General features: G+C 42.2%; 2 protein-coding genes across 5 annotated transcripts; both read right to left on the reverse strand.

Annotated features, from left to right (window-relative positions):
* Positions 1-92: 92 nt before the first annotated feature.
* srrt (serrate RNA effector molecule homolog (Arabidopsis)) lies at positions 93-9052 on the reverse strand. Of its 4 annotated transcripts, XM_061702992.1 has the most exons (20): positions 8946-9051; positions 8384-8502; positions 8075-8203; positions 7858-8001; positions 7106-7294; positions 5673-5842; positions 5401-5579; positions 4679-4786; positions 4431-4581; positions 4175-4341; positions 3995-4056; positions 3513-3591; positions 3184-3375; positions 2917-3084; positions 2692-2845; positions 1900-2093; positions 1118-1274; positions 909-1001; positions 733-832; positions 93-642 (listed from the first exon to the last, which is right to left on the reverse strand). In XM_061702992.1, exons 2-20 carry the CDS (start codon positions 8500-8502, stop codon positions 567-569), a joined length of 2631 nt encoding a protein of 876 aa, XP_061558976.1. In that variant the 5' UTR covers positions 8946-9051; the 3' UTR covers positions 93-566. The 4 variants fall into 4 exon arrangements, with proteins under 4 accessions (XP_061558976.1, XP_061558975.1, XP_061558973.1 ...); XM_061702991.1 differs by having other exon boundaries at positions 733-1001; positions 4437-4581; positions 8946-9052; XM_061702989.1 differs by having other exon boundaries at positions 733-1001; positions 8946-9052.
* Positions 9053-9510: 458 nt separating this feature from the next.
* On the reverse strand, positions 9511-14851 carry rnf167 (ring finger protein 167). The gene is made up of 10 exons (XM_061703122.1): positions 14447-14851; positions 13712-13832; positions 13519-13596; positions 13179-13316; positions 13012-13099; positions 12840-12930; positions 12601-12706; positions 12217-12310; positions 12055-12135; positions 9511-11573 (listed from the first exon to the last, which is right to left on the reverse strand). The coding sequence occupies exons 2-10, from the start codon at positions 13811-13813 to the stop codon at positions 11143-11145; spliced, it is 1209 nt and encodes a 402-aa protein (XP_061559106.1). The 5' UTR covers positions 13814-13832; positions 14447-14851; the 3' UTR covers positions 9511-11142.
* Positions 14852-15767: the final 916 nt, after the last annotated feature.

A 15767-nucleotide genomic window follows, 5' to 3' on the forward strand; every position in this document is an offset into this window, starting at 1 on the left:
GTCTAGTCTTTTGCAATGCATTAAGTGTGAAGTGACACCCCATATAAAGCATTTTTGTTGAAGACACACCTCCAAATACTACTAGTTGTTGTTTCTTTATTGAGGACTGCAGTGTGCTTGACACAACCTGTTGCAATCCATTTCACTACATTTAAACATTTGTCATTACTGTACAATGCTGTAGTGCTAGTAGAAACTTTTGCAATTCATCTTTGACCCAGTAGAGGACACCCTTGCTCCCCACTACACAATTTGCCAAAAGCGTCAAGGCGTTCACAAAACATCTCTCGACTGGGTATGAGAAAAGCTACACCATACGCTACAGTATCTTATTAAAAGCAGACGTTTAACAAATCATATTTTGACTCGCAGAACAAATAATTTGCCGAGTTTTGATCTTTTTGGTGCCCCTAATGCAGATAAATTTATGGGAATGAGAGCTTTATTGAAACAAGTGTACATCAGATGTTTGTTATACTTGCACAATCATGAGAAGATGAAATGCTACAAAAACACTACAGTAGATATGGGCAAGAAGTGAGGATTAACGGGGCCTCGGGATCCTTCTAAAAGAAGTCCATATCATCTGGGGCATCCAGGTCCCGATATTCAATGATGTTTCGTGGATCGCCCCGTGACATTCTGAAATCAAGAGGTAACGGTGGTGGGGGGGGGGGTCATCATGAACTCACACAAGTTAATTCTTTAGAAACTGCAGAGTGGCGGTCCTACCTGATGTTGCGTGGCTTTCCGAGGTATCCGCCTTGTCCACGGAAGTTGTCGTAGTTTCCTCGCCCGCCTCCAAAATGGTTGGGAGGGTAAGGAGGTACGCCTGCCATTACGGATGGAATTAGGCATTGCTATTCGCAAATAGGAAAAACAACTAGCCAACCCATTCCATAACATACCACCGTAGCCCATAAGTGGGGGGCGGGGCTGCACAAAGCCCATTGGACTCTGGGGACCTTGAGGAGAAAATGGCATATTTGGGGAAAGCAAACCTGTAGAAGAGAGACAATCCAAAAATGATGTCATATTGCTGGAAGACTTTCGTTCCATCACCCTTTACGAACAACGTCGTCATCGGAAGTGATCAGTCAACTGCTGACGAGCTCACCTTGGCCCGGAGCTGGAAGAGGAGGAAGTTTCATCTCCGGCAGAGATGGCCTCTTGGCATCCATCAGGAAATTGTTGAAAAACACCACCTCCTTTTTCACCTCTTCAATTTTGTCCCCGTGTTTGTTCAGGATGTGTTTCCTCACAAACTCTGGACCCTGAACCAATCAAACGAGTGACAGCTGTGATTACGCACTAAACCAGGGGTGGGCACATTTCTGTGCTCAAGGGCTTCATTTGATTCTGACAACAGACAGATGGGCCGGGTCACTTGTAAATGGTGGTTGAAAAGAGTAGTGGGGGGGGAGGGAAATCAAGATGTGGGAAAGCATCATTTGGCTGGCAACCAGGCCGGGGAGTAACCCGCATCTCGCTCCAAGTCAGCTGGGAACGGCTCCAGCCGAGCAGTATAGAAAATGGACAGGATGGATGGTGTGCGCACAAGATTTTAAATAGATTTGAATGAACAACTCATTCTATTTTTTTATTTTAGGACTTATTCATTTAACTCCAATTAACCAATAATTAATATAAAAATAAAAAGTAGCTGTGTGTTTATTTAATTCATTATTTTATTGTTTAAAATACTGTGGGTCTATTATTTAAATGGGATGTACATCAAATGTTCATATATATATTTCAAAGATCAAAATCAAATGAAATAACGGAGCGGCCACGTTTCCCCACCCATGCACAAAATCAGCGATCTTTGTGCTACGAGTGTGTTTTATATGGTTGTCTGTATATTGTGCATGTCTCTATGAAAACAAATAAAAACATTACCTTAAACTTCTTGCCGCTAAGAGGGCAGAGCCACTTGTCCTTCCCAAGCTCCTGCGTGTTGGCAGAAATAAACTTCTCCACCTCCTCAGCGGGGTCTTTGCGGCCCATCTTTACCGCCTCTTCCTCAGACAAGGTTTCCTTTGTACTATATAAAGCACTCAGCTTCTCCTCCAGCACCTTCTGCCATTGTTGCACTAGTTGAGACATGCGTAAGATTGACTACTTGTCAGTAAACCCAGAGAACTGAGGGAATCCTATTGAAAGCACATAGAGTACTTTGCTTGAAACACAAAGGGCCAAATTACAGTTTAGAACCTTGCTCTGATGACAAAAAAAAGCCATTGGAAATGCGTGGCAATGACCAAAATGCATCCCACAAGACAATCCTATATTTCACTCACACACACCAACATGCAAAGGGATGAGCACAATTACAGTATAGTGTAATTAGTAGGGAAGAAGGTAACTAAATATAGTTTAACTGTTTGATGACAACTAAAAGAAGCCTAGATCCAAAGTGATAGATATAATTGTAACGTTTACATTTCACGAGCTGTAATATACAGGATGTGGCTATGTACTGAAGAAAACACACACAAACACTGCGGATGCAGCAGACAAAGCACTATAAATCTTACGAAACTCACCGGGATGCCATAAGATAAAAAGGTTAGCGAGTTAATGCGTTCAAGCACATAAACCAGGAACGAGAGAAAGAGAGATCGATGCCTGCATCAAATCTATTATTGCCTTCCCAGCACTCGTGATACGCCACACAAGGCACTGACTGACCTTCTCCGTGCGATATACGGTTCGGCGGCACCGGTCCACGGACGTGGATCATGCCGCAGCGGTTGGGCATCTCGTCCTCACTCGGGTATTCACAGGCGTTGTAGTAATCAATGGAATGCACAATGCGCAGATACAGAATCAAATGGTCCAAAACCTGAGCAAGGAAGAAACGTTAGAAAGCATAAAAGAAATAAACAAGGTAAGCCTCAGGTGCTCCAAGCCAACCTTGGCAAGTTTCTCATCCTTCTCCACAGTCATCTCTGTTGAGTGCCCCTCCTTGGCATTCTCTTCTTGATCCATCCCACCAGAGGAGCCCAGGAGCTCCTCCTCCTCAGCGCTCACCTCCTCTATCAGGTAATCAGTGATATTCTTCAAGATGGGATTTTGAGTCTTCTGAATTGACAAACACAGTTCCAGTTCCAAAGAATTTAGAAGGCAATATAAGATCACTGCCTAGAAAGTGGCAAGTAAAAACACAACATTGTCAATTACCTCTGCGCTTTGGCCTTCGTCCTGGGCCGGGTTGCACCACATGACTCCTTTCTCGTCCAGGGAGTGAATGAGCTTGGCGGCCATTTTGATGTCGTTCCGAATCACCTGCTTGTGCTGAGTGATGCCGTTCACGTTGCGCACCCGCCGCGCCAGGTCCCTGTTCACACTGGGTGCCAACTCACAGTCACGCGGCTGTGAAGGGATGCGGTTGAGATGGTTTCAAGTCCAATTTGCATCTCAAAAGAATGCACAACTCTGCCTAAGGCCCAGCTCCGCTGCAGCCTCAGCATAAAACAACTGAAGTGGTGGACAGCATTCAACACACTCACACGAATGTTTTGAAGATTCCAGCAGACCTCTTTGATGTTGACGCTGCGGTCAAAGGTTACCCAGCAGCGTCTGTAAAACCTACAAAAATATTCAGTTGACAACGTACGGGTTTTTGAGCCATGAGCCGTTGCCACATCCCTCAAAGGCAGACAACACTCAAATACTAGTGTGTGGGTGACCTTTGACTGAATTACATTTTATAAAACAAGCTTATTTCTTGTCATTCTCTTTTATACATATATTTTACAATCTAGGGCTATTATTCTATATTCCAATCTTTTTTGGGGGCCGGGGGCTAATGGCCTTTTAAATAATTTAAATGGTGAAAATTGACTTTGATATTATCCACATGTAAACTGAGCTTGGCCACGGTGCAGATTAAACCTGCAAGTCTAGGTAGCGCTGTACAGGACGAGTAAGGGACCTTAAGAATGAAATAAGCATTGGAAAGAGGGCAAAAGTATGCTTTTCTGTAACTAACCTGCGCTCTGGATGGGGGTCAGCCAGGCAGACGCGCAGGAAACCAGGGTAGCGGCGACACAGCTGGAAGTGGGGAAAAGAAAAGTATGCTTAAACGGAATGCACTCAGAGTGAACAGTGACGAGAGATTCGTGAGTGCGGCCTAAAAACAAAACAAAACATAACAAAAAAAAAACCTCACAGCTATAATCTCAGCCTTGGAAATGGTGGGAGCGATGCTCCTCATGAAGAGAGAGCAAGTCTTGTGGAGAGGCCGCGGTTTAGGAGTGTCATCTTTAACCTTTTTCTCCACTTTTTCCTCTTCCTCCTCCTCCTCCTCCTCTTCAGCATTCTGCTTCGGTTGCTCCTCTTAACCGGTAAACGAGACACGGCAAATTCATGTGCGAGTGTGGGGGCAAACACCTTAAAAATGCTTCTCACTGTATCGCATTTCACACCTTCACCTTCCTCCTCCTTGTCTTCCACCACCTCTTTCTTCACAGACTTTTCAGAGCAGACAGAGTTTGAATCTGATTCAGAGTCAGAGTCGCTTTCAGAAGCGCTGGCTTCGTCGTCGCTGTCTCCGCTGCGCTTCCTCTTTCTCCTCGGCTGAGGAGATCGTCGCGAGGTAACGTTAGAACATGTGAGCGGCATGTGGCACATTTCTGTTTTCTGCAAAAGAAAAGTTGGTGAAGGTGACACAAACCTTCTTGGGTTCAGCTTTTTCTTCTTTGGCTGCTTCTTTCTCAGCCTCCTTTTTGACATCATCCCCTCCTGCGGCAATCCTCTCAGTGGAGACGGACTCGTTCTCATCCTATGAGACAGTTCTATAAAGTCAACATGAGGATGGCCATTTGAAATACCATGACATTTTAGACCTCACGAATTCTTTACTTTTGCTTTATTTTTAAATGGCAGGAAAAGACGTTTACTACTAAAAATCTGTTTTCAAAATCCCAAGTTAGGTTTACTGTTTATTTAAACTAACAATTATACATCATTAACAGGACAATAAGACAAGCACAAACGTGTCTTCGTTTGTGAGTTTTAACATTTAAAAGTTGGTATAAATGGAAGAATTCTGATTGGTATTCAGATAGCTCTGCTCAACCATCATATTTGTACGTGTAATATGTGCATTTTATAAACCCCTGCAGCTTATGTGTGAAAATGTTCTGATGTTTGACTCAAAATGGTCCCAGGCCATTGCCGCCTTTGTTTACTTCCAATTCATACGATGACATCAATGGGCTAAATTAACTGAGTCCCTGGCTGCTTGCGTACATGAAGTATAATCAATCATTTCTACCCTTGCAAACAATAGGACTTCTAAAAACGTTAACTCGTTAATTATGAACTAACCGTAGCAATCACTCATCAACACAACAACTATGCTGTCCGACGAACACAACCAAAAAGCAAACACACTTTCTCATTCTTGTCTTTTGCTACTGAGGGCTTGCAGTCTCCATCAGCGTTCTTGTGATGCTCGTTCTTGGGAGGTTCCGCTCCACCAAATGCCGACTTTTCCCTTTCCTCCTCCTCCTCAGAAGGCAATTCCAAGATGCGAAGATCATGGTCCGTCCCTCCTTCCATCTTGATCACAGCTGCCAGCAGGCAAGAGGGGGAATTGTTCAGGTCCTGACACTCAAGTGTTACCCCGAAACAGAGAAATATGACACGTTTGACAGAATCCTTACCCGCATCCAGGACCTTGATGATTGCTGGCGTCTGTTCAATGTCTAAAGAGAGGTTATCGAACCACCCGTTCTCCATCAGAAACATGAAGACATTCAGGCGGTTCTTCAGGGCTCTCAATGCCTCCGACTTAAGACGACTGGCCTCTTCCGGGTGGTACTTGGACCTGAACCTGCGTCCAGAGTTGGGGGTCCACAAAACAGCAGGGAGGGAATGGCGAGGGTCGGGGGGGACGGGATGCAGAAGTTAGACAGCAAAGAATTACACTCCAAAGTAAGGTGCAATTGCAAAGAATCATTTATAATAAACATTTGACATCATTGTACTGGAAATTTTGAAAATGCACAAATTAAATCAGCAGAATGAAATTTAAAAAAAAATACAGATAATTAGAACAATCCTTGTTATTGTTAAACATTAGAAAGGTTGGAGATCAACTCACCACAACAGAATTACAGCAAGAAAAAAACAAAACATTGAAATATCATTGAGTGAACTACAGTTACCTTGTGTTCTGCCACTTTATTAACAAAATAAATACAGAGAGGTCTCCTCTGTAAGAATGGACTCCACTTCACCCCATTGGTGTTTCTGTATACACGTATTGAGTTTAGGGATTCGATATGGTCCAAATAGAAAAAGAAAATGGTGGAGGAAAAAGCCGAAAACAAGAAAACTCCTAGCGCGGGAGACTAGTTGACCTATCTATCTAAAAGCCCTGGTACTGTGTGTCTAAGAGCAACTGCATTGTGCGCAGTGCATGCCCTTGCTGTCTAAGTTGGATTCTTGCAGAGTTCCACTTTTTCTGGAGAAAGACACGCCGTGGCAGTGGGGATGAACGGAGGAAAATTGTTATGTCAAAACAACACATTTGCATGAGGCCTGTGAAATAAGTATAATAAGCATTAACAGGACAACTGGAAAAACTTAAAAATGTTGAAAATCAACCCAAGTATTGTGACGAAAGATTTGATTTGACTTCAATTCAGAACACGGTCTAGCTTACACTTAACTGGTGTTACTGGGAGGGAATTTGTCAGGTTGTATTGAGACCTGTGCAACTCTTATCGAACATGCAGTACTTAAAGAGTACCAACTCCAGCCGGATGTAGCATTTGGGTTGATTTTCCACACACACGTCACAAGTCATGAGTTCAATTATGGGTCTGTTCCTACAGCCTGGGCACAACAGCACATTATTAAGTGATTCATACACATTGATCATGTCAATTTTTCATAAATTATCAACTAATACATTAACTCACAAACACAATGCACCCACTAGAGGACCAGGCCCACACGCTGTTCTATATAAATCATATCTACTATGATCACCATTATCAGACTTAAGGAGATTCTGCCAACATAATATTAATAACAACTCTATCAAGACTGACAATTAAGGCACCGAGAGACAAGAGAATTCAGACCGTACCACTCTTCATCTTTATGAGCCAAAAAGAAGTCCTGCATCTGTTGCCGGCGGAAGTCGATCTTGTAGTCGTTGTAGCGCTTGACCGCTTCAGTCTCATCCACGGAATCATCCAAGGAAATCAGGAACTCCTTAAAGCTCTTCAGGATCGGAGGGGGTGGACCAAAATCAATTTCGTGGATGTTCCCCAGCCTAATGGAAGACAAAAGGAAGAAGGAACCTTTGGGTGGCTTAATGGACAGAACAAATCTAGTACAGTGGCGCCTTGAGACAAGATCCGCATGACCAAGCCCTGAAAACAGGCTGACATGATCGTTTGACCCTGAACTTGCTCAGATGTTGTTCAAACGATCGTGTCAGCAACTGGCAGCATACACAGGGAGTCTGCTCACAACAGGTTTGAAGACTCCCTGCGTATGCTTCCGGGTTTGGTCACGTGATGCAAGTAACCATTGCGGTGGAAGCTCTGATGGTCATTTTGGTCGCCATATTGCCTGAAATGGTGGTGCCCTGAGTTTGCTGGAGGTTGATGAATGATTCCGTTGAGTTCTTCTTCCACAAAATGCAATACAAACCAGAATAATGTCTTCAGATTCATGGTGTTATACAACGTATTCTTGTAAAAAAGGATATGGTAATATGGCTACATAGAAGTATAGCTGTAGCTATAGGAACTAGTGAAAGTAGATGTCCAATAATGCAGACGTGAGAGAACCTAATTTGAAAGTTCTGTCAGCGCGATTCACGTCTCTCACCTTGCTTGAATGGGAATACCGTGATGTGGCTGCATGAGGTGCAAGTCCGGGTGGCCCCACTGCTGCGGGGGACCGTAACTAGGCCCCCCTCCCCCGTAACCCATGTCGTACCCGCCACGGTAGGGATCTCCGCCATGGTCATCCCTGCCAGGTTAGAATAATAAAGCTTAATCAAATACAAATGACTTTCAAGTCATAGAGCTCCGGCTAAACTCACCAATCTCTTCTCATGCGCTTCTGCTGGGGACTCATGTCGTGTCTGGGAGGGGTGAATCTCTCCCTGCGTCCCCTGTCATAGTCCCGGTACTCTCCGCGGCTTCTCCGTTCCCTGCCCCTATCCCACTCTCTGGCAAATGGAATTCAACAACAAGCATAAATGACACAGGGGGGTTATTAAGGAGTCAAATAACTTTAAATCAAGGCTGCAAGGAGACAGCAACTATTGATCATTGTGGAATCCAAGTCAAAATTGAACTAGATCCTTGTCAGTAACCATTTTGAGTGAGTCCGAACACATTTGACTGACCTGTCATTCCACTCATCCCGATGTCGGTCTTCTCTCTCTCTGGAACGATCGTAGTCACTCCTTTCCCGTCTGAATTTGTCCCTTCTTCTGCGATCGTACTCGTCGTCACTGTCTCCCATCTCCCCCACAAAGAGAAACGCCAAATCAAACAAAGTTGAGCACGTTGCCCGTCTACAGCAGATGATACGAAGTGTGCATTGAGGTTCAAGGACAAAGACATCAAGTCGGAAGCAACATCACGTCGTTAGCTAGCATGCTATGCTAACATACAACCCTTTGTCGTTACGGGTTCATTTCCTGTCAGAATTCTGATAAGTAACTTGAGATGATATCAAGTAAAACTACGTAGACGATTATAAAGATATTGCTCAAGTCTGGTTAAAAAACAAACAAGACCTACTTTCTTTGTGACTTGGGAGAATTAACACACGTTACCGAGGCTGATAACGAGCATTGGCTCCATTATTTGGCCACATTCACCAGAAACCAAACAAAGCTTTCTTTTGGAGACGAGCATTCTTAGTTTAACCGCGGATTGTGTGGAAGTAACATAACCTCTTACAATGCAATATTATTTGGTTTGCTTGCTTCTCCTCGAAGTCTTCAAGTTCCTGGTGGTCTTCGTCAGTGGTTTTTATTTTTTTTCTCACCGCATGGTGCGCGTTAGTGCCTCCTGCTGCCTGGAGTGTAAATTGACGTCCTGAAATACACACCGCCAGTTACATATTTCGGCTAACATCGTTTCCTGGGATAGCGGCGCGAGTAAAAACAATATTAGGAATTTACCTTTTTGAAATGATGGTTTGAACATTCATAAATATCATTCATAATAAAGCTTCCAAAAACATTATATAATCATCTGGTATTTCCCAAATTGTTTACAGGCATCGTGACTTAAAAGTACTTTAAATTTGTCCCAAAAAGTCCTTTTTATTATTGTGTGGCATATAGCAAATAGAAATAATTTTGGTAATCCAAATTGACCTATAAAACACGAAAGGTTTAGTCTGACATTATGTCAGTGAGAAAAAAAGTGCATAACTTTTTATATAGTGTAGGTTTACTTCTGGTTTCAACTGTCAGTTTAGAGTGGAGTTATGGCTCAATAAAAAATGCTAACAGGCACATTTGAAGATTTCACTCATTTTCAATTTAATCTTCCATTGATCAGGGATTCAATACCCACTTCCCATTGACTATGACAACCGCATCATCATCACATTTTCGTTATAAACTGTATTTAAACTCAACATTTTAAATGTATAAAGTCTGATAAGCACAAATTCTAAAAGACAGAAAATGTGGGGTTTAGAGATTCCTCTGTTAAAAGCAGCTGTTGTATTGCTAAAGCAGGCGTCACAGGCAAACAAGAACGGTCACTGAAATTGAGTTGGAGATGGTTGAACTGTTGTACATGACGTTTAAATGGACAAAATAGTTATTTTAACATGTGAGTCAATCAAATGGAAAAATCTGAATTTCTTGTTTTATGACTGGGAGAAAACTGACAACGGTAAACTCAACATAATCAAGCATAAAATAGAAATTAAATTGAAACACCACATTTATAACAGATATTCCAACCGTGAATATAATCTCAGATAAAGTGGAAAGTGTATTCACACCAAGCAGCGAACCAGTCTGGAAGTGTGAAGTGTGTTATTACTTTTAAGTTTTGAATAATAAACTGCCTAGAGCTCACACAGACCAATGTAGGGGAACGTGACACAAAATCTCTTTTGTGTGCAAATTAAGTATGACTACCACTGTCCATTACTCACTTTTGGAAGTGAAGGACCTCTACTTCATTTAAAAAAATAAAAACAAAAAATCAGCACAAAGACAAGACACATGACAAAAACTAGGAGTGTCAGCCTTAAGTTTCTGAACATACATAAAGGCAAAAGTAAGGCAATGCGTTTGTCCTTCGCTAACTCCACTAATTTAAAATACGTCTTTACTTAGAGCTTCCGACCACACTGGAATTACAAAAACAGTTTGTGGTGGGATGAAGAAACTGCATAAAGTAACAAGCGGCCGCACCCATGGAAAAATGTTGTCACACCATTACAGCATTATCTATCATGAAGCAGAAGCGCAATCACAAACTTTTTTCTTTGCAAGTGAGCAGTTTTCATTTTTCCTCATAAGTGCAAGTCATAAAATTATGTACTTGATAACGCTCCAAAAATCATCTGAATTTGAACAGAGGCACACTGCACAGAAGCTCACCAGAAACATTGGGGGGGGGGGCATTTGACAAAAAAAACATTGACACTTCTATATTTTTATATATATATATAATAATAATAAGCAATAACAATATATATATTGCAGAACTATGTAAGAGTATATATATCTTAGTGTGTGATTAAGAAAATCTAAAATACGCAATCTAAAGTGTGCAATATAAGACAGATGAAGAGGACGGACTAACACGTATGAAGGAATCATGATGCAGGCGAGATCAGGTGTCCGTGCTTCTCTCAACATGGCTTAACGCGGGTATGAGCTCAGCATTCATTCAACCTGTGATTTTGACGGAGTCATTCTTTCAATTGTTGCAGGTTTAGCTATGCATTCATTTGTAATGAGACAGTTTAGTCAAACCGATCAATTTGTGTGTCGGTAAGATTGACCTGCGTGTGGTTGCAAGAGAACAAAATTACTTTTTCGGACAGTGTGCTAAATATACCAAGAACATCAAGGTTGTGACAGTAAGGCCCTTTTCATGTGAAGTCAAGTTGACGTTCCCGCCCTCAGATGTGCACTGTAGCCCTACCAATGAGCTGAGCGGTGTCATCGTCAACGTGGTGGGTCTCATCTTCTGTGTCATTGCTCTCTGAGTCCGTGTCCTCCTTGGGCGAATAGTAGCCTTCGAAACCGAGGATGGGAGAGTCGCTGTGAGCCGGTGAGGCGACGCACTGAGCGGTGGTCACCGTAGCTGCGGTGGTGGCGGAATACGCCCCCGGAGCCCCAGAAGGGGAGCCCTGGTTCGAAGCGCGGAGCAGAGGCGTGCGCTCCGAATCGGCCTCACCCTCCGTTTCTTCTTCTTCTCCTCGGCCTCCGGTTTCCTCCTCGGACTCGGACTCCGAGTGCTCGGGGTTGCTGCGGGTGACTCGCTGTTTGCACACGGGGCACGTCTTCTTGGTCTGGGTCAGCCACGGGTCCACACACTTGCAATGGTAAGCTAAAGAGAAGTATTTCAGAGAGTTTAGGAAAGCCTTAAGAGAAGGACATGATGGCATCACATTCCATTGTTGGGACGTTACTTCTAGCGATTCTCATTGGAGACCCGTCACAATACTACAGAACATATTTAAGGAAATATTATCATTCGAGAATTACAACCATAATGTGCTACACAAACGTGCAATGTTGATGCACTGATGTCATGGGTGGTAACTTGGAAGCTCACAGCACTTACTAATGACAACGTCAATGCCGATGTCATTCCCTATGTCAACAACTACAATTCCTAATTCCGACTTCTGTTGATCCAGCACTTTATTTAAAATGGGGATTAACCTTTAGAAATTCTATTACGCTCGATCAAATGAAATGCAAATAGGTCGATCACGGTTTATCCAGTCTAAAAAAGAAATCAGTGAGGATACACGCTGCACACCAGAAAAGCTTCATATCGTAAAAAAATGACAAAGAATATTTACCATGCGAACAGGGTAAAACCCGCAGTTTGTCTCCTTCTTCATACTCGTCTAAGCATATGGCACACACATCATAGTCATCCCCTGAAAGAAGGAGGAACAATATTATACCTTATGTTTAGAAAAAATATATTTGCATCATTTCGTTTTATTTATTTTTTTTACCTTTGGTGAATTTGTGAGTAGGGATCCGCTTCAGTTGTTCCTTGGACAAGCGGTTTTTCCTCAACCTCTTTCTGTGCTGTGCACAGCGTATAACCTGGGGGGGGGAAAAAAAAAAAAAAAAAAAAAAAAAAAAAAAAAAAAAAAAAAAAAAAAACTTTTTATAGATTCTGTGTAAAAGCAACCGACAACGGTATGTTTTGTGCTCGCTAGGAGGGTGCTGGACAAAATACGTGTCAGGATTATTGACTTGCATTCATAGGTATGAAGTTTTTTGTTGTTTTTTTTTATCAAGTAAATTATAGTTTTAACAAAGGTATCCTTCAAACTTCACAAAGTGATGTGAACAAATGTCGCTGCTTGCATACTGCTTGTGATGATACTTACCAAGATAATAAACATCACAAGAATGATCATGCCAACCACTCCGGTGAAGGGAATAAGGTAGTACGAGAGTGGGAAAGCAAACTCTGGCTTGAGAATCACATAGGCTCTGCAATTTATAGAAATAAGAAATGAAAACCAAATACTGCATCAAGACCTCATTACCAACTTTGCAGGCTCCAAGTCGTCTCGCATATGCGTGATCCTTGCAACTCTATGGCTATCTATGTTGCAATCCATACCCTTGTTCTGGAATTATGAAATTCTTGAGAACTTGGGAGGCATAGTAGCTGGTGAACACTGAGGGGATGCCAATCTGCTCTGCGATAGTATCTGGAAATACAGACAAAAAGAAGACTGAGCAAAAATAAGCTTCGTTCGTGGGATAAGCCCATTAATCTGTTAACTACTTACAATTGCTGTAGTTCATATTGAGCAAAGAGTCTGAGTACATGTTGTGAACGATTGCAGCACTGTACCCAGCTTGCTGCGCATGCAGGACCTTAAAAAGAGTCCCTCACATTAACTCAACTCGGCGGCAGAACAAATCGGATGCAACTAAGACGGCAACCATTACTGACCTTTCGATCAAAATTGCAATCATAGCGTCTGATGAGCGCTACGAATTTCGTGATGTTGGTATCATAAAATGGTGGCAGTGGAGGAGGAGGGTCAATTGTTGCACAGCCATTAAGAGGACGGGCCACCACTAAGACTCCCTTTAAGAGCACGACAAACATATTACATTAAACCACTGTTTCCCAACACGTATTGAGCAGAAGCATATATTTTACTTTTAAAAAAAAAAAAAAAAAACAGCACACCACCAAACAAAAAAAATATGGCAAAGTGGTTGGGAAACACTGCAATAAACTATGACTGCTGTATTACACAAATAAATTGTTCCTCAAATGGCCTCACCATGATTCCTTCCTTAGGAAGTGGTGATCCAAACAGTGCTGGTAGATCCTCAAACAACATGGTGATATTTCTATAATGCTGCCAAACCATGAACAAAAATATTATTTTTTTTAAATTAGATTACATCTGGGTACTTCTGATGGATCATACTTAGTTAACAGTTTGTGTGCTGATACAGAACAATATTACTTACAGCATAGATATATGCATGTGTGGGCGAGGGAGGTAAGCAGCAGAACATGATGGCAAGGAGAGTCCAGCGCACTCCCATCCACCACCCACCTTGATGAAGCATCCTTGGAAGGTTGGTTGCACTAAAACGAGGAGAATATTCCCCCCCCCCCCCCGCCCCGCAGGGAATAAGTCCAAGCAAAATGGATCAGGGTTCCCGCAGTTTTGTTGTAAGCGTGTATTAAAACACATTCACTGCCATTGACGGCTTTAGCAGTCAAATATCCATGTTAGCTCCGAAGGCTGGCAGTGAATGGTTTTAAATACTTGTGCAGCAAACTAGATTAGAATTTGTGACTAAATGAACATACGTATGTAAATATTCTAAAGGTTAATTTACAAGGACAATATTTACAATTATTTGTAATGGCAAGATATGATCAAACAGACAAAGACAAGACTTTTCTTTTTTGCATTCGTTGTTAGACAATCATAGGGAACTGTTTTTCTTTCAAACTCTTTATTGAAATTACAATACAACTATCCTACATGCTGCGATACACAATTTGGATGCCTACAGAAAGTTAGAACATCTGCGCAGCACAAATCCACTTGAAATCGTTTCAATATACTGTATTGAACTCTCCAGATTGAAGGTTCTGCATCGGAACGGTACACAAATAAATCGTCCAGACAAGAAAGTATGTGCAAGTCCAACACGGGAAGTGGTTAGCATAGTGGCTAGTTAGCTACTTACGCGGATAAGCTGCTAATGTCACAGCACCGTTGAAATGGGTCCCAGCTTTCTCCCCTGGCTCTCTCACATGTCACTGTGTAAAATGAGTGTGACTTGACAATGTAGCGGCCGAGGTCTTGTTCGTGTTCGGGAAAACGCTAGCCACGAAGGATTAGCGCTAGCTGATGCGCGACTTGTTTTGGTAAACGTTAGATAAGAGCTCAATCCTTTACACGACAGAGTGCTCGATGTCTCACATGCAGGACTTACGCACGTTATAGCATAAAGTTGGGGGTATATAGTAGGACGTTTTGTTCATCTGTCGTTGAGAAGATAAAAGATTGCTCTGTTGTCTGGTTTGTTTGTTTGTTATTGCTGGCTGGCTTGCTTCCTCTTTGGCGGCTCTTCTTCGTGTTGCCATTGCAACTTGACTCACCCAAGCATTCACGCACCACAGCGCCACTAGCGGACATGTGTGGAAACAACAATTGTGGTCTTCTTTCTCACTTTTATATCCTTGAACTAATTATATTTAAATGGAATGACAAAGCCAGGTACGTTAACCATGACCCACAATACGTAAATTACTGAGGGAAGTATGGTGATGTAATGGTTATCGAAGGTGCCTCAAACTTCCCGGTTACGGGTTTCACATCTCAGTTCCAGTCTTCTTGAGTTTTCATTCTTTAGCTGCGTGGGATATCTCCAGGTACTCCTGGTTTTTTTTTTGGGGGGGGGGGTGAGTTTGTAAGATTTCAATATTGTTTTAGCAATATTTTGAGACCAAAGTTGAAGTTTTTGGCCCGAATTCCCAAAATGTATTTATGGCACAAACACATCACTGCTCATCAGCAAAAGAACACCATCCCCACAGTGAAGCATGGGGGGAGCAGAATTTTATTTAGGCGCTTTTTTTCTTCAGCTGAGGCTTCTACACGAGAGAAATAAAATGTCAGGAAATGCCTATTGGAACATCTGAAAATGATTTTGGGTTAAACATGTAAAATGTTTGCAGGGGTGTGCTGACTCCCATCAGTTTGTATGTGATTGGTTAATTTTGAACACAGCCACATCCCCAATTATAAGCGGGTGTGCGCACATGTGCAACCACATTTTCTCATCTTTTTTATTTTTATTTCCCCTCTGAATTTTTAATTTATTTACTTGCACAGTTTACAGGTCACATTGATAGTGGAAAACGTTTTGAAATCATTTATCGTCATGTGATTTTTATTGTTGTTTTTTTTGTGTGTGTGTATCACAAAAACCTCCATTTGAACAAGTGTGTGTAGATTTTTTTTTTCTACCACTCTAATCAACCTGCAACTTTTGTTTCTACACA

Source organism: Phycodurus eques, chromosome 17 (genome assembly GCF_024500275.1).
Source record: "Phycodurus eques isolate BA_2022a chromosome 17, UOR_Pequ_1.1, whole genome shotgun sequence".
NCBI lineage: Eukaryota > Metazoa > Chordata > Actinopteri > Syngnathiformes > Syngnathidae > Phycodurus > Phycodurus eques.